Source organism: Pseudorasbora parva, chromosome 12, assembly GCF_024679245.1.
Source record: "Pseudorasbora parva isolate DD20220531a chromosome 12, ASM2467924v1, whole genome shotgun sequence".
Lineage (NCBI taxonomy): Eukaryota > Metazoa > Chordata > Actinopteri > Cypriniformes > Gobionidae > Pseudorasbora > Pseudorasbora parva.
Window position 1 is genome coordinate 27,771,651 of NC_090183.1, and position 17,425 is coordinate 27,789,075.

The following is a 17,425-nucleotide window of genomic DNA, read 5'->3' on the forward strand; positions in this document are numbered from 1 at the left end:
CTGCCTTCTTCCATTTATGACCACCATGTACTCATCCTCTGATGGCTACTTCCAGCAGGATAATGCACCATGTCACAAAGCTCGAATCATTTCAAATTGGTTTGGCCCCACTTTATATTAGGTGGCCTTAAGTACTACGTATTTGCATCAAAAAATAAGTACAATGTACTTACTGTGTTCAAATTGTATTGCAAAGCAGGGTTAGGGACAGGTGTGTTGGGATAGGTAAGTTTAAGGGTAGGGTTAGGGGTAACGCCGCATTCACACGGGGCGTAGGCGTTAACGCTTGACGGAGGGCGTGGCTGAAGCTGGGTGCTGACGCGATCGTCATAGTGACAACAGCCAATCACATTAACTTGCCGCTTGGACCAAAACACAACACAAAAAAGCGCCTTTTTTGGTTGTATGTGCGAGTGCGATTGCCCGTGTAGTTGTTGTCAGCGCACTGCACAGGTGCACGAAGCTGTTAAGTACATTAAATCCTGGAAAAGCGCCGACAGCGGGAAGAATATCACGTAGTGGTCCAGGAGCTGCGTCTGGATTTTTAACGGTCTATGGTCTGGATGGTTCACGGAGCAGTAATGAACGCAATTGGCTAGCGTCTGCTGAGGATATTTGCATACGGCGATCTGATTGGATGACGCCTGCCCTGGCGCTTGAAAAGTTGAGAATTCTTCAACTTCTGCCGCTTGCAACGCGAGTGAAGCGCCGCGACGGAACCCACAATTCAGTTCGGCAACGGATGATGTCACCCATTCAAAGTAAATGGGAAGCGTTAACGCCTACGCCCCGTGTGAATGCGGCGTAAGGGAAGTGCCAGCTGTGTAATTACAAATGTAATCTCAGAAATTAATTACATATGTAATTACATGCAGGTATTTTTTTAATGTAAGTACAATCTAAGAACATGTATGTACACAATTAATGCATTACATAAAATTATTCATTAATAATGGTGACCCCCACAGTCACCAGATCTCAACCCAAAAGAGCATCTTTGGGATGTGGTGGAACGAGAGCTTTGTGCTCTGCTCGTCCACAAATCTCCATCAACTGCAAGATGCTATCCTATCAATATGGGCCAACATTTCTAAAGAATGCTTTCAGCACCTTGTTTAATCAAAGGCACTTCTGAAGGCGAAAGGGGGGTCAAACACCGTATTAGTATGGTGTTCCTAATCCTTAAGGTGAGTGATATATAATATACACACACATACATCTATACATCTATATATATATATTTTAACACCCTGCTACATAATCCAAAAAAAAAAAATCCAGAAATCACAATATATGATTTTTTAACTATTGTGTGATTACATTTGAACACCGGTCTGTCAGCTAGAATTCTCACCCTCAAAGAACTGTTAGTCTGCCTTTAAAATGTCCACCTCCACTCCATTTATTATCCTAAATTAGATGCACCTGTTTGAGGTTGTTAGCTGCATAAAGACACCTGTTTTCACCCCATACAATCAGTAAGAATCCAGCTACTAAAATGGCCAAGACCAAAGAGCTGTCCAAAGACACTAGAGACAAAATTGTACACCTCCACAAGGCTGGAAAAGGCTACAGGGAAATTGCCAAGCAGCTTGGTGAAAAAAGGTCCACTGTTGGAGCAATCATTAGAAAATGGAAGAAGCTAAACATGACTGTCCATCTCCTTCGGACTGGGGCTCCATGCAAGATCTCACCTTGTGGGTTCTCAATGATCCTAAGAAAGGTGAGAAATCAGCCCAGAACTACACGGGAGGAGCTGGTCAATGACCTGAAAAGAGCTGGGACCACCGTTTCCAAGGTTACTGTTGGTAATATACTTAGACGTCATGGTTTGAAATCATGCATGGCACAGAAGGTTCCCCTGCTTAAACCAGCACATGTCAAGGCCCGTCTTAAGTTTGCCAATAACCATTTGGATGATCCAAAGGAGTCATGGGAGAAAGTCATGTGGTCAGATGAGACCAAAATATAACTGGTCATAATTCCACTAAACGTGTTTGGAGGAAGAAGAATGATGAGTACCATTGCAAGAACACCATCCCTTCTGTGAAGCATGGGGGTGGTAGCATCATGCTTTGGGGGTGTTTTTCTGCATATGGGACAGGGCGACTGCACTGTATTAAGGAGAGGATGACTGGAGCCATGTATTGCGAGATTGCGGGGAACAACCTCCTTCCCTCAGTTAGAGCGTTGAAGATGGGTCGAGGCTGGGTCTTCCAACATGACAATGACCCGAAGCACACAGCCAGAATATCCAAGGAGTGGCTCTGTAAGAAGCATATCAAGATTCTGGCGTAGCCTAGCCAGTCTCCAGACATAAACCCAATAGAGAATCTTTGGGGGGAGTTCCAACTCCGTGTTTCTCAGCGACAGGCCAGAAACCTGACTGATCTAGAGAAGATCTGTTCGAAGGAGTGGGCCAAAATCCCTCCTGTGGTGTGTGCAAACCTGGTGAAAACTATAGGAAACATTTGACTTCTGTAATTGAAAACAAAGGCTACTGTACCAAATATTATCATTGTTTTTTTCAGGTGCTCAAATACTTATTTGCAGCTGTATCATACAAATAAATAGTTTAAAAAGCATACTTTGTGATTTCTGGATTTTTTTTTTTTTTTTTTTTTTAGATTATGTCAATTTCAGACCCCTCCATGAATTCTAAGTGGGAGAACTTGCAAAATAGCAGTGTTCAAATACTTATTTTCCTTTAGTTTCCGTTTGTTCTTAATGTAGTCTTAATCCCATCTCGTGAAACTGTCTGACTTGGAAAACTAATTTCTAAAAAAAAATGTTATAAAATCAAAAGCATTACGAACAAAATATTTCAACTGATTTTTACTGGTGCAATGAAAACTGCAACAAATATGAAACATCCCCTTTATTCTCCATTTGAGCGACAGCTAGAATCCAAATAGTGGTAGTGATATGTAATGCTAAATGAAGCAGATAAACATGTCTTTAAATGAGCAGCGACCTACTGCACCTACCTTTCAACAGCTGACTAGGTCGACTGCGTGCTGTGCAGGGGTTGACGGGCCCCACTGCGAGATAACTAATGGAAAAGCTTTCAGGGCTTTAACCTGAAGGAAAACGTCAGCTCACATTTGGCCGCTCACCCAGGTCTAATGTCTCCCAATTGTGGCAATCACCACTGCTCTTAACCATTTTTACTATGACCCCCTGCCACACACACACAGCTTTTCTCTGTTACACTCTTCCACACACACACACACACACACACACACACACACACACACACACACACACACACACACACACACACACACACACACACACACACACACACCATCCCCATCGGACTCTTTGGAGTGACTGACTTTAGAGCGTGCCAGGACTCCAGAGACTTACCTTGTTAAACAGTTCTGAAAACAACAAGGACCTCAAAACAAAAGTGTGCAGAGTTTAGGCAGTAAAAGCATGGTACTCAGCTGGGACATCCCAGAACAGACTGGAAAAATGCTCCCTGCTCCCCTGAGTCTGTGTTGAGGTGTCATGTCAAGCTGGAAAGGGATGAATAGGAGCAGACAGACACTGTACTCTGATGGCCTTACAGACTGTAACCTGATGCAGAGTTAAGACAAATCAGACTTTTCTATTGAGATTACCAGTACTTTTCAATTGTTGTATTTCTTTGTGGAATGTACTTGGTGAGTGAAGTTTTATTCTGTGTAATATTTGCATATGTATTTTCTTTAGAATATTATATATCCTGTTTTATTAAAAAAAAAGTCAATTTATATTTGTATAGCGCTTATTTTACAACGCACAACATTTTCACAAAACTTTTATTGATAATTTTGTAGTGTATAAACATCAAATCATATGAATAATATATTATTTAAAAAAAAACGATCTGTTTCTTATGCTCTAAACAATGTAATGACATGAAAACATACTAGTTAATTTAAAAGACTTTGTTTTCCTGGGTCTTCGAAGGTTAATCTAATCCACATACAAAACTGCATACACAACTATTTCTGCCTATGAAATGTAATCAAATATCTCCATTTTTGTGGAGCATAATTCACGTAACCTTGTGCAAATCGTTCTTCTCACAGATAGTGTGAGGGTCTGTTATGTGTGCCAACCAAATTCCTTGTTTTTTTGTCTCTTTTTTTTCACCGTTCTTTCTAAAATCATGAATAATTTGTATCTCCACCCTCCTGCCTGATGACAGCTGTGCAGTTGTCTTGCAGTCTATTTTTCAGATCAAGTAAATAATGAATAAAGCGCCACAACAAAAGAACACAGTATCTGAGCCCTGTCTCCCTGAGACCTTCCGCTGCTCTCCGTCACAGAGGTGCAGACGCCCTGCATTTATTCTGTCAACCCTGTTTATATTTCTAAGTGAAAGACTGCTGAGAATGTTTCACAGGTTATACCTACCTTGTTTATTCTTGATTGCTTTCACGATACTTCAAGTTGTGAATTTTTTTTAATTTAATTTTTAAACACGTCATAAACAATCCAGATTTCTCTCTTTTTAGATCAACCTCTTTTTTTCCACTGTCTGGTTTTGCACGTGTATGACAGTAATCAGCAGATGATTTCATGATGATTGGGAATTTAGAGGATTCCCAGCTAGGATTTAGTTCTTAATATTTGTTTGTGATATATATCTCATAGATGGAAACGTTGTTTGTCTATCATTAGACAGTTTTGAGAGCAATGTGGCAGGGTGCCACATTATGTCTTTGTCCATAAAATGGAAGTCAATGGTAACCAAAACAGTTTCTTTTAATATTTTATTTTGTGTTCTCCAGAAGAAAGTCGTGCAGGTTGGAACACATGAAAGTGAGTAAATGATGAACTGTCCATTTAAGGAATTAAGCTAGGGAGACGTATTCTTAAATTCAACACTCATCTCTCATCTCAGTCTCCCATCTAAAACCTAAGCAAAACTTGAGATATCCTTCATATTTTATGTGTAACTGGCATTAATTTTAGATAAACCTAACCATGAACTATATAGCCATGTGATTGCTTCTCTAATGCACCACCATGAGAGTATTCTCATGTATAACTTCAGACATTTGTGATTTATGTCTCATTACCATTATTGCAATGTGTGTGTGCGGTTCAGGTACAACACAAGTTATGAGGGCAAAATGGCCCCACAAAGATGGCGATATCCGAAATCTTTGTTCTTGTGGGAACACTTTTTGGTATACCCATGAAGAAAACAGCTTATAAAACATACTAAGTGAAGTTTTTTTAAATTTTTAAAATGCTGAAAAATTCTGAGGTTTACAATTTGTGCACCATAAAAATCATTGTGTGTGTGTTTGTGTGTGTGTGTGTGTGTGTGTGTGTGTGTGTGTGTGTGTGTGTTTGTGTGTGTGTGTGTGTGTGTGTGTGTGTGTGTGTGTGTGTGTGTGTGTGTGTGTGTGTGTGTGTGTGTGTGTGTGTGTGTGTGTGTGTGTGTGTGTGTGTGTGTGTGTGTGTGTGTGTGTGTGTGTGTGTAAAGAATGAAGTGCTCTGATTACTCGCCCACTGAAATTGATTGGGCTCTTTCCAGGACTTCTTCTATTCATATTTGATATGCCTGGAGGCTGTGGGGCAACGGTCTTAAAACCCTCACTGAAATCTGGCCTGGCTTAATGGTCCAAGCTTGCACTTTCCCTCTGGGTGAACTGCAGAGGATTGAAACTGTGGTGGATACTGACCTACGTATAGGCATTGCAATCCCTGCAGCACTTCTGACAACATCCATACCACTGCCACAATGTCTATGTTGCTAGCAAGGAAATAACGAATTCTGCATTTGAAAGGATGGAATATGACTAAAATTAGACAATAATAGATGTTAAAATCAAAAAATGAAGCTATAGCCTAAATATTGTTCTATTCCAAATATTGTCCTAATTCCTCAGGCATGTTCGATTTTCCCTCACAGCAGCAGGGCATAAACCCCACAGCAGTGTGCTTATCTCTCTTTTCTCTAGAATAAATATGCATTTTCCTGTTCCTCTCAGTCAAATCTTCGGGGTTTTAAAATATTCAGTATTTTTGCAGGCCTAAATGCAGTAAGATTTGAGCTATAAAAAGTCAGTGATTTCAATCTTTGATTGCTTCCCAGTCCCACTATCCAAACGAACACAGAACTTATTATGCCATCTCGAAGAATTTTAAGGGGACTTTTGGAAAATTAGAAGCTTTTTTCCCCGGCTCCCGGATTGCGGTTGCGTTGTTGGAAACTGATTTTTTAAACCGTACATTATTTACCTTCATTGTGCCAGATCCTTAGATAAGTTGACGTTATGTCCCGGGGCCATTTTAGACTGCAGGGCAGCAGAAAGCTTTGACCCGCCCTATTCCGCGGGCGTCGAGTGAACTGTTTCTGCTGAATAAACTTCCTTTATTTACACTTAGATTGGTTAACAGCGGAGATCCAACGGTGTTTAGAGTGTAAATAAAATGGAATAATAATTTTCATGGTAAGATAAGAGACAAATAACCGTTTGATTTGTTGATATCTGCACCTAGGCTGTAATTTCCCAAAAATAAAAATAATAATTTCGATATTTGTTTGACAATTATAGTCAGTTACACTTTGTTTCTGTGGACATTCTAGTTCATTAGGCTACTGCCATATAATGAATGATTTCTGCAATTGTAAATCACATCATATTAAATCATATTAATCGTAGTGCTTTTTCAATTCTTTTAAACGTGGCATTTGTTTCTCAGACTGGGATAAATCATTGGAGAGAAGAAAAAAAATGGTCCAGCGTCAAACCAAATGGACAGATGTAAAAATGTTAGGCTACGCCGAGCTTCAGATTAAAAATAGTTTGTGTTTGTCTCATTTTGTTATGAATAATAGGCTACAATGAGCATAAAGTTATTCGTAACATAAAATGTTTAGGCTAATATAAATATAACTATTAGCTAGGCCTATAAATATAGGAATTGTTAATAGAACCTCATTCTTTGCAGTTTTATTCACTTGTCCAACACAACTAGATTAAGTAATGTAGAGGACTGAAAGAGAGTAGCCTAAACAATGAAATTAAACTGAGCCCAATTTTTAAAAGAATTGCTGCATTGTCTTTTTTTATCCGAAATCATGTTGGTGAGCGCCAAAATTTAGATCATGTTTTTAGAGGCCTGAATTAATTAATTATTCGCAAGATGATCAATCCATTTTTACTGAATTTAATTTAGACTTTACGCAATATAGCCTAATGTTCTCGTCTCAAACATTGTTGATTGTAGCCTAAGTGTATTGTTTTTTAATAGAGCAGCTTTTTTCAGGAAGGTCTTCAATGTATTTTGTGACACTTGTTTTGAGGTCTCTTCGCAGTGAATAGCCTACTGAGATTTATAAGTAAAACAATCGTCTTTGTTTTTCATATTTTTGCCTCTGCACTTTCTTTGCTAATATCGAATAATTATTGATTCCTATTGACATTATTTAATTATTGATTCCCATTGCTATTTATTGGTGTTTCCAATATTTTTTATCTAGAACATAACGCACTGATCGCAAAACACGTAAAATTTGCGAGTATTTTTATTATTAGGCCTATTTTAAACTCAAAGGAAAAACTTGCTCAATGCTCAAATGCTCAAAATAATTAAATGCTTTTATTTACAACCACGAAATGAAAAAAGCTATGCCGATGCGCGCAGCTACAGAGATTTTACAAATCTGCATGAAAAAAACTAACTTTATTACACAAAAGAATGACAAATACACAACAAAGAAATATAAATTTGTAATATTCTTTATTCCAATAAATAGTGTAAATTATATAAAAACAAATAGGCTATTTTTCAATTTAATTTAGGCTATCTGACAAGTTAGCCTGTATATCTTAGCTATCGAGCATTTACGCAAAAGAAAACGAACAGAAAAGAAAAAATGATAACTGAAGGGTTTGACAAGCCAAATAATTTAAGTCGGGCTATAGTACACAAACAACCTTTTATTGATGAAATCTCGCAGTCTATTGTAGTGCTTGTTTTGCCAGCATCCCCTTTGCAGCGTTGAAAACAAAGTGACATTCTTTTGAGATGCGCTGATTTTCTCCCCTTCAGCTGATATTTTGGGTGATACAGTGTCCTTTCTCGCGGCGGTTATATTTCGTCCCTGATTATTTTGGTGATAATATTTTGGGTTCAGACACGATGCCTGACATGTTTCTGCAGCGGGCTATTGATTTGAATCAAGATACCCTGTGATAGTACCCTGTTATAATATCACCATGAAAGCTGCCAGACCTGCTGGCCTGCTGCTGACTCGTAGGCAAATCTCACAAAGCATAAACAGCTCTACAACTAATGTAGCCTAAACGCCAGTCGCCAACTCTAAAACACTGATTTAATGTTTTATGAATGAGCATTTGTAGCTTGTTAAAGTCCAGATGGGTTTTCCAATAGTGTTTGGTAAAGTCCCCAATGTTTCTTCACTTCAGTCCGTGTTGTGTTTCCTTGTGTCTTCTTAAATCGACCTTGCGCTGGAATCCTTTGCCGCAAAGGTCACATCCAAACGGTTTGAACCCTGTGTGTTTTCGACTGTGCGTTATCAGATTGGAGCTCTGACTGAACGCTTTCCCACACACCTGACATTTGTGTGGCTTTTCCCCTGGGAGACAAAATCCATACGTCAACTTTTTCATCCAAAGTTCTATTTCTGTAGATCAAGTTCTAGTTATAGCTCCACAGTGATACACCTTTATTTCGTTTACCTGTGTGGATGAATGTGTGCTTCTTCATATCTGACTTCTGGTGAAATCTCTTCCCGCAGTATTGGCATGGGTAGGGCCGTGTATCGGAGTGTATAAGGAGATGAGTGGAAAGAGTGGATGATCTTTTAAAACTTTTCCCACAGATTTTACAATCAAAACTTCTCTCCTGCGGGATGAAAAGCGTATTTTGCATTCAATCGATTTCAGTTGGACTAATTCAAACATTTATGTTATGATTTTCATCCCTGAAAAAGAACAAAATGCGAGCACCTGTGAGTGAACAGCTCTGTGCTGTTCCAGACTGACCGCGTGCCCGAACGTTTTCCCACAGATGTCGCAGGCAAACGGTCTTGTCCCACTATGCGACCTCCGGACGTGAACCTCCAAGCCGTGTGGTGTAGAAAACACCTGTGGAGCAGAGAGGACCATGTTTTAATAAATGATTTCTAATCGTGATTTCTAAAAACAGCGCTAGTGAACATTACCTTGCTGCATTTTATACACTTGAACGCGCCATTTAGCAGGAGGCGACTACACATCACATCAGAGCTGGACTTTATCTCAGTTCCTTTTCCCAGTATGCTGCTGTCATCATAAAATCCAGAGGCAGTGGCCCGCTCGAATAGGGTGGAAGTGGAGCCGTAAATGCCAGCGCCAGATCCCCGTTCAGTGAAAAGTGAGGGCTCGACCACGCGCTCATTGTAATAGGCTGGAGGAGTAGGTCGCTCGAGAGAGTGGTGATGATTGAGAGTGTGATGTACCAGCTGTCTGATTTCACATCCAGAGTACCTGCTCCACGCGTAAGGCCTGAAAGGGACGGCGAAGGGCTGTGTTTCTTCAACGGAGGGTGAAAAAGATTTAGCTGACTCTGTTAAAGTAGAAACAACGATACATTAATGATTCCCCCGTTTCAAATCGGTTAAGAAATGAAGTCTGCTGAGGAGGAAGGTAGGGAGTGTCAAATAGACTAGCCCACTGGCCCCACTTTATTTTAAGTGGCATTTGTACTTATAAAAAATATATATACAGTGTACTAACTGTGTTCAAATTGTATTGCAAAACACATTTGCTGATATTGAGGTGGGATATGGGTAGAGTTAGGGACAGGTGTGGTATGGGTAAGTGGTTAGGTGTGGGAAGTGCCAACTGTGTAATTACAAATGTAACTACAGAAATTAATTACAGACGTAATTACATGCAGATATTTTTTTTTAAATGTAAGTAATGTAAAAACATGTATGTATACACAATAAGTGCATTATCAAATGATTAATTAAAATGTTACTACATAGCCTATAGTTAATGCCACCTGATAGGCTAAAAGTGGGTCCAGCCTACCTTGTATAGCCTTCTTTTACAAGAAAAACAAACGTTTTTTTGTAATATATTTTTGATATTGACAAACACCAAAATTAACGAAACGTTCCAAAGCATGTCATGTAATAATTTCCACCTCCAGGTGAAATTGTTTGTTGGTTAGCCAAATCGTTTAAAACAGTTTGACACGCAGGCCTATTGTAAACACAAATTAGGTAGCCAAGTCGTAAGACGATCGACCCCAAAAAACTGTAGGCTATCCATTCACTCTGTAGATGAAATTTGATAAGCGTTAGATATAGACCAGTACCCGGTGATGCTGATGGTGATGGAGGTCGCCAAAAGTCTTCGTAATCGGACGAGCGGTCGCACACGCTTCCCCCAGAGCTGAGAGGAGACTTGGAGGAAAGATCAGCTTGATCCACCAGGTGAGAGTCCGGTGAGCAAGCACCAGTCGCGTCGCCTGTCAGGGTATCCGTACAACACTCTGACTCGTCTGAAGTTTTGCTTTCTGTAATGATTTTTTTTTCTCTCCGTCAAAACCACAGCTGTTAAATGTAATTCTCAAGTCTAGAGTTTTCTCCACACAAATGTTGTCTTTCTTTCTTTCTTAGACAAGTAGAAATGAGCTCATTGTTATCTATGAATTAATTTAAAAAAAACTGCATGTTTAAAAAAGGGGGAAAATATAACGCTAAAAATCTACAAGAAAGATTGGATAAGACAAACGTTAACATAGCTCAAAATAAATTTTCAGTTTGACAGCCTTGCCATGTGTTTGACATTTTTACATTGTTATCCGTAAGTCGATATAACTTTGACATACCTGCACATATATGAGCTAAAATTGTATCAAGTCTTTTGTAGTCATCCTCCAAATATCGTGGCTGGTGGTAGCTGTGTGCTTTTTTGCTCTTTACCAAGAAAGACCTAGGCATTGTGTCTCCTCTTCCTTCCTTCGATGTCCTCAGTCATTAGTGAAGATCAGGCAATCTGTCAGATCCACAGATGCGGCGGCTGTTTTATCTCTGAAAAGATTTGAAGACCATTGGTTGAGGAGCAGCGCGTCTGTATGGAGGATATGTCAGAGTGGGAGCATGCGTGAAGCAGTTCTCTCGTCTGCCAGGTGTTATGAAGACAGGTGCTTTAAAGAACAACTACCAAGCCTTAGGCCTGTGATTGGTCCGCCCCTCTACGGGAGGACAGACAGGTCCGGGGGGAACCGTGGCTATCAGGATAAGTGATACACTGTTTTATCAATGTGTTACTCAATCCCTAGCTGCAGGGGGAGAGGAAACGAGGAGACTGCAACCCAGCCTGTGCCTTCTGCAGACGATGATTTGCGCATGATCGTGTATTAAGGAGTTGCTGTCAACAAAGCGTTTTATGTTTTCGTCAAAAGAGTTATATTTAAATTGTTTGATCCGTTTAGGCTCTTCTTGGGCTAATTATGGATCATGCACAAGGGGGCATTTTGAGTCATTTAATAGGATGTGTGTAAACAAATTATCGTTAGCTTATTGACTGTAGCTTCACACATCAACAAGACTCGTGCAGACTATTTATCCTTTAATTTGATTTTTGTTTGCTGTAGCCTATATTAGGCCTATAAAGCATCCACATTTTTTTAAGTAGATCTAATAAAATATTTCACTAGAAAATGATTATATTTATTATTATTATTATTATTATTATAAATAATTATATTATTATTTTATTCTGTATTTTTTACATTTTAGTTTCCAGTAGCCTAATCCCTAATGAGTCATTAGTTCCATTTTAAAGAAACACTGACAAATCTAAACGTCATCATTATTAAATTATTTAAAGCCAAAATATCTCCTCCCTTAATCATGTTACAATAGGTAAATGGAAGTCATTAACCATGTTGTCATGATTTTCTTTAAGGAAAACAAACTGTTATTTAACTGTATTTCTAATAAACATTGATTTGTCAGGACCATGAGCGTCAAAAACTGAATGACCAGTAAAACTGTCAACCCTGTTACCGTCGACTAACAGTCTATTAAACGTTTGAGATTGATCAAAGAGAACTCTTGAACCTAAGAGTTAAAATCCTTTTTACGTTTAATTTTCTAAATTGAATATTTCGTGGAATGACGGTTAATTAGCTATATCCCTAGAATAGCCTTAATGTCCGAAATTAGAATGCAGCTTAAAGTTCTTAAAGTAGCCTACTTAAAATGCTGCTGTTGAATTCATAATTGATTATAGGTTCATTAACCGTGCTTATTATAAAATACAACATGGTCTTGGTGGACTTGAATTATAAAGCCGTCCACACGCCAGCGGGGTCACGGTGTTCTCGAGTTTCGTGGCTTCTCAGTGAACAGAGCTGCCTTGTTCACAGTGGACGCTGGTGATCTGTCGTGGACACAACAGAGACACGCATTCAGCTCGTGCGGCAGACAATCAGTGGGAGCCCATACAGACAGTCAATCAGTCTCCGTCTCACCTGCCTTTGACTCGTGACAGCCGTCTCTTAAATGAATCGCTTCCCTTCATTTACAGAGCGCTGTTGTTATTTAAGGAGGGAAAATATACATTGATGTGGGCTAACCGTTATTTTAGTGCTTCAACTTATTATTTAGACATGTTTCAATCAATTTAGGATCAGTTTGTATGGATTTATGAAATCTGTCGCGCCCATCAGCACCTGATAGGCTCAGTCCAGGATCTGCAGAAGAGTGTGTTTGTTCGGGCCAACAGCGAAGCGCAGGAAATCAAAGCGCAATGTGCCCTCCGTCGATTAGACATGCCATCAGGGCATCCGGTAGATAGGATACCGATAATGCAACACTGTATGCCATATCTTAACTGATGTTTAAACATTATAAGCTATCTCACATTTTTTGTTGCCTATAGCCTAGTCCTCCATCACGAGAAACAGGCTACTGGATATAATCATCATAATCCTAGTCCTATGCTAAATTATCCCACATAGGCTAACATATTCCTACCGAACACTAAAAAAAGTTTATATATTTCAATAATAGCACATAGCCTGGTTTATGTCGTTCCCAAAGTGTCATGATAACTCTCAAAAAAGCAATAATAAAGATACTGATGCTGCTTCCCTTTTTCCTAAGAAATCATTGACTATCTATTAATAAGGTCTTTATTTTTCATATGCTTTACTGTAGAATACTTCTGTGAGCCTGCTGTTTAGTTTTAAGATAGGCAACGAGATATTTTCTGAGCAACAAAAACGTTAGGCTAGTTTACATCTTTATAACGCGTCTCTTATATTTTTTAATGTTTAATTTCCTAGTTGAACGTCATCAACGAAATACCAAGCATTGCAAATGGAAAAAGTTTGAATTTGTACCGGTAAAACGGTGCTGAGATAAGTCGTTTTATTCAGATTAGCCTACATTTACAGTATGAAACTTCATGCATAACGGGAAACGCGCGAACTGTGATTCCTCTTGCTCTTAGCGAAACCCTGATTCAAGAATTACGTTTTCTCAACAACTTAAAATTGAATTAACGACAGCTCATTAGCTCACAGGATTTGCAGTAGGCTACTTACCTGATAGTCTAACAATTCGTTGTAAGATGATTTCAGTAGCCTACAGGTGAGGTGTTTTCGCTTATGGTAAAGAGCATCTCATCTCATGGGGTTTTAAGCGCACACACACTCTCACACATACAAAGCTTCCTGGAGAACGTTAGCTTTGCGACACGTATCAATGGTGATCCACCGTAATGAAGGCTGTACCTCCAGCAGCTGCTAATTTTAGTGTAAGTTACTGAATGTTTATTATTTGTTCCGAAATAAAATTATAAATAAATAAAACAGCAGCCTACAATAACGACAAGTGTATATATATATATATATATATATATATATATATATATATATATATATATATATATATATATATATATATATATATTCCCCTCGATTTCAAGATTAATGAAAATTTTTCAATTAAATGTAATATGAATAATTAGCTTGCATTTTTGGATTAAGCCTACTTTGTTAAAAAAAAAAAAAAATTAACATACAATGAGCACACAATTTCGAGGCATTAATAGATTATTTTCCCCCTGCTGATGCATGGAAATAGCGAACAATACATGACAGTCGTGGGTTACTATCAAATGATCTTTTAATTGTGATATGAATCAACACGTCCATCATCTTCAAGACACTTATCTTGCATTGTCAACAGTCTGTAAAGCCTTTAATGCCCACAGGTACATTCCACAGGAATTCACTGTTAAACACTCAACTTTTATAAGGTTTTTCTTTACATTACAATGTTTTTTCTTAATTACTTTATATCACTTTAGTGTTTTGTGCTTTGCAAGCTCATTTAGCAAAGTCTTCATTTTGTATGCGGGCAAGACGGCAAATAGTGTCCCAACTTTACATCCATCGTGATGGGGTTTAAGGCTTGCTCTCTGGTGCCATTCATGAAATTACTTCATTCCTTTACTTTGAAGATGACTTCCAAAGTCCACGCAAAACTCATTGGAGAACAACAAAGTAGAGTGAAGCTCAATTAAATATATTGCCATAAACAGGGATAAGTAGTATTTTTCATTGTCGTGAAGTCATATGCATGTCATCTGTGCAAAAATGCAAACTGATTCAGAAGCTAGTTGGTAGGAATATGTATGTGAAAAGAAAAGGAGGGACAGTGTGTGTATGCTTGTGTTCTCATTGCCTGTGATGGCCGTGAGTGTTTGGCTTGAGTAAGGCCAGAGAAAGGAGAACATTGTTCCAATAAACACCGCTCTCTTCCTCCAATTCCATCAGTTTGCAGATATTCATGATACATAACATGCTCAGTATACCACATTTTGTAGAAAATATTGGAAATCAGCAAGAGTTGCATACAATCTTTCCAGGCACAAAAACGAAACAAAAATACATCCTGTGAAATAAGAGATCTGACTACATCAAAGCTACAGTACATAAAAAGTTATTGGACAGCAGTGTGCCAGGAAGAGTTGTTGCCTCCAAAGACCTCCCAAATTCAGTAATACGTCCTTTAACTGTACAATACATTACAATATAGACATGACATCAACTCAATACATATTTTCAAGTAATAATGGAGATGAAAAAAAAAAAAAAAAATCAAAACATATACATATTTACATGCTGGTGCCTTGACACATTTCATAATGTGTGCAAGACCCAATCTTATAATTCATGCCAGGGAAAACAAACAAACCGATTTGCTAACTTTAGATATGACACCATTGTATAAATATGGAACATATAAACGTCCTTTTAAAGATGATAGTGTTCCATTCTTTAATATGTTTCCCTCAAAGTTATGCGTTGACTGGTTTCTTAAAAAAAGATGACTTAAAAAATAAAAGCTATGACAATGCATAAAACGCTATGCTATACAAAGTTGCTTCTCGTAATGTGAAAAAATTGTGGGGTATTAGAAACACCCCCTTTTTAACGTTTGGGAATCTCGTGCCACAAAATTACGACTTATTACAAGGGTCTCAAAGAGCCTAAAAAGGCACATTAGCCCTCTTTATTGTGGCTAAAATAAAAAAAATAGTGCCAGGACAAAACATCTGACGCATTTTGGCAAAAACAAAACGAATGCAGATGTAAACCATGACCTTAATATAGATATGACTCCATAAGTCCGTTTGTAAAGATGAATGAGGGCTTTTCAAGTTCTCCAGTTGGAGTCCCATGCTCAAATGTAGGACAAGCATCGTCTCCTTCCCAGACCTTTGATGGCAGATTGTGTCACCAATCCATTCGATCATACTGTAGTCGTCTTATGGCTGCCATTCGAGGGCACAGTAAGTCGTAGGGTCTCTCCTTCATCATCGCCCTCACTTTCCGAGTCCTCCAGGTTTGGATGTAGTGTGATCCGGCCTCTAACCTGATGACTGGTCAGGTGGGGTGACAGCTTTACTCCATCTTCATCAGAGGACTGGTAGGATTCATTATCACCTCCATAGTGATTGACTATATGAATCCCATCAAAACTGGGTTGGTCGGGTAATCCCTGCTGCCCTCTTAAGCACCGGATCTATGAGCAGAGGAAAGAGAAAGTTAGCACAACTGAAACTTTAACACCTCAGCCATGTCATTTTACAGCGTGAAACTATTTCTTCACAAAAGATAATAATAGGAAAGGTTGGAAAACACACAAAACACCGATGCACAATCTTTGGACAGCACCATAAATTTAAACAAGCACATATATTGGGATGATGGGGCCAAAATGAGTTTTCTACACAAACTTGATCTCATGGCAAATCATAACTATTTTACATTTGAACATTCATATGAATTGAGACAATCTCAATGTTTTCATATGATCTGCAGTTTCTAAAAATCAAAAACTCGCATCTTGTAAAATAGTTATGCTTTCCTGTAAGATCAGGTCAGATAGTTCACCAAAAAATGTTCAGTTCTGTTATTATTTACCCACCCTAATGTTGTTTGAAGACATTTTGAAGAATATTTTTATTATATGGACAAAAAAATACTTTTTTTTAATTATTTTTATTTATTTTTTTTTTTTTACAAAATATATTGTGTTCGAAAGAGAGAAAGAAATGCATGGATTTTTGGAACAACACCAGGGCAAGGAAGTTATGAAAAATTGAGTGAACTATCCCTTTAAGAAACAAATCAGTCAATTTTAACTTTAAATAAAAATAAAAGTCCATGCTAAAAAAAACAAAACCATGTAATAGGTAAATCAAATGGCCAAATCATAAGACGATAACAAAAAGTCCTGGTCTGAAATGTGGTTTGAACTGAGAAACTTGCTCTGTGGTAAAACACGCAGTTGCTAGAGATGCATATGCTCTTACCTGAAACATTCTGCCTCAGAAAGAGAGACATGTGGGACAGAGATGCATTCATGGGTATTGCAGTGTAACCACAATCAGTGACATTCTGTTTTATACCCTTTCCACAAAGGAGTCATTCCAACCGATATTAGTCTAATTACAAAACAACCAAGAGTTTTTAAAATGAGAGCACATAGTTCATGGGTTTTGAATTCAGTGCACATTGAAGAGGGCTGATGTGTGGGTTGTGGAGGCTAAAGTAAGAAAAAAGTGAACAAGCCGGAAGACAGCATCAAAATGGCAAGTGAGGCCACAAGTATGACTTTGTGATGTTGAGAGATTAGCATTGTATGGTTTTGCTTGGTGCAAGTGCGGCTGATTGGAAACCTCTCGCTGTTTAGCAACTACGTGATTTAAATAGCAACCAGATACGAAACATCCGTACTTTTGTTTTATGGTTATGACTAAGCCGACTTTAGTGTGGCTGATCTTTTAAGCACAACTTTACAACTTAATTCCACAAATCTCTAGTATATTGTGTAAGGGTGAGAGGTTTTGTAAAACTTATTGTGGGCTCTTTG

General features: G+C 38.4%; 3 protein-coding genes across 10 annotated transcripts in view; 1 reads left to right on the forward strand and 2 right to left on the reverse strand.

Moving 5' to 3' along the window:
• The window catches only part of LOC137094242 (protein SPO16 homolog), a 63,922-nt gene that overhangs the window by 19,440 nt on the left and 27,057 nt on the right, over positions 1-17,425 (forward strand). The gene's annotated exons all lie outside the window — the stretch shown is intronic.
• On the reverse strand, positions 7,800-13,719 carry gfi1ab (growth factor independent 1A transcription repressor b). 3 transcript variants are annotated; one of them, XM_067459669.1, is made up of 7 exons: positions 13,585-13,719; positions 10,858-11,099; positions 10,342-10,542; positions 9,200-9,582; positions 8,985-9,122; positions 8,715-8,880; positions 7,800-8,611 (listed from the first exon to the last, which is right to left on the reverse strand). In XM_067459669.1, the coding sequence occupies exons 2-7, from the start codon at positions 10,967-10,969 to the stop codon at positions 8,433-8,435; spliced, it is 1,179 nt and encodes a 392-aa protein (XP_067315770.1). In that variant the 5' UTR covers positions 10,970-11,099; positions 13,585-13,719; the 3' UTR covers positions 7,800-8,432. The 3 variants fall into 3 exon arrangements, with proteins under 3 accessions (XP_067315770.1, XP_067315768.1, XP_067315769.1); XM_067459667.1 differs by having other exon boundaries at positions 10,858-11,059; positions 13,585-13,717; XM_067459668.1 differs by lacking the exon at positions 13,585-13,719 and having other exon boundaries at positions 10,858-11,293.
• The window catches only part of evi5b (ecotropic viral integration site 5b), a 62,010-nt gene continuing 59,269 nt past the window's right edge, over positions 14,685-17,425 (reverse strand). For all 5 annotated transcript variants that reach the window (XM_067459663.1, XM_067459660.1, XM_067459661.1 and 2 more), the window contains one exon: positions 14,685-16,072. In XM_067459663.1, coding sequence (XP_067315764.1) covers positions 15,800-16,072 — 273 coding nt within the window. In that variant the 3' untranslated portion in view covers positions 14,685-15,799. The remainder of the gene's footprint in view (positions 16,073-17,425) is intronic.

Bases quoted from the DNA above. Each gene is read 5' to 3' on its own strand.
- gfi1ab (XM_067459669.1), bottom strand. From the start codon at position 10,969: ATGCCTAGGTCTTTCTTGGTAAAGAGCAAAAAAGCACACAGCTACCAC. The intron at 9,123-9,199 runs GTAATGTTCACT...TCTGCTCCACAG, and splicing joins AGTGTATAAAATGCAGCAAG to GTGTTTTCTACACCACACGG. The intron at 8,612-8,714 runs GTAAACGAAATA...TTTGTCTCCCAG, and splicing joins GCACACATTCATCCACACAG to GGGAAAAGCCACACAAATGT.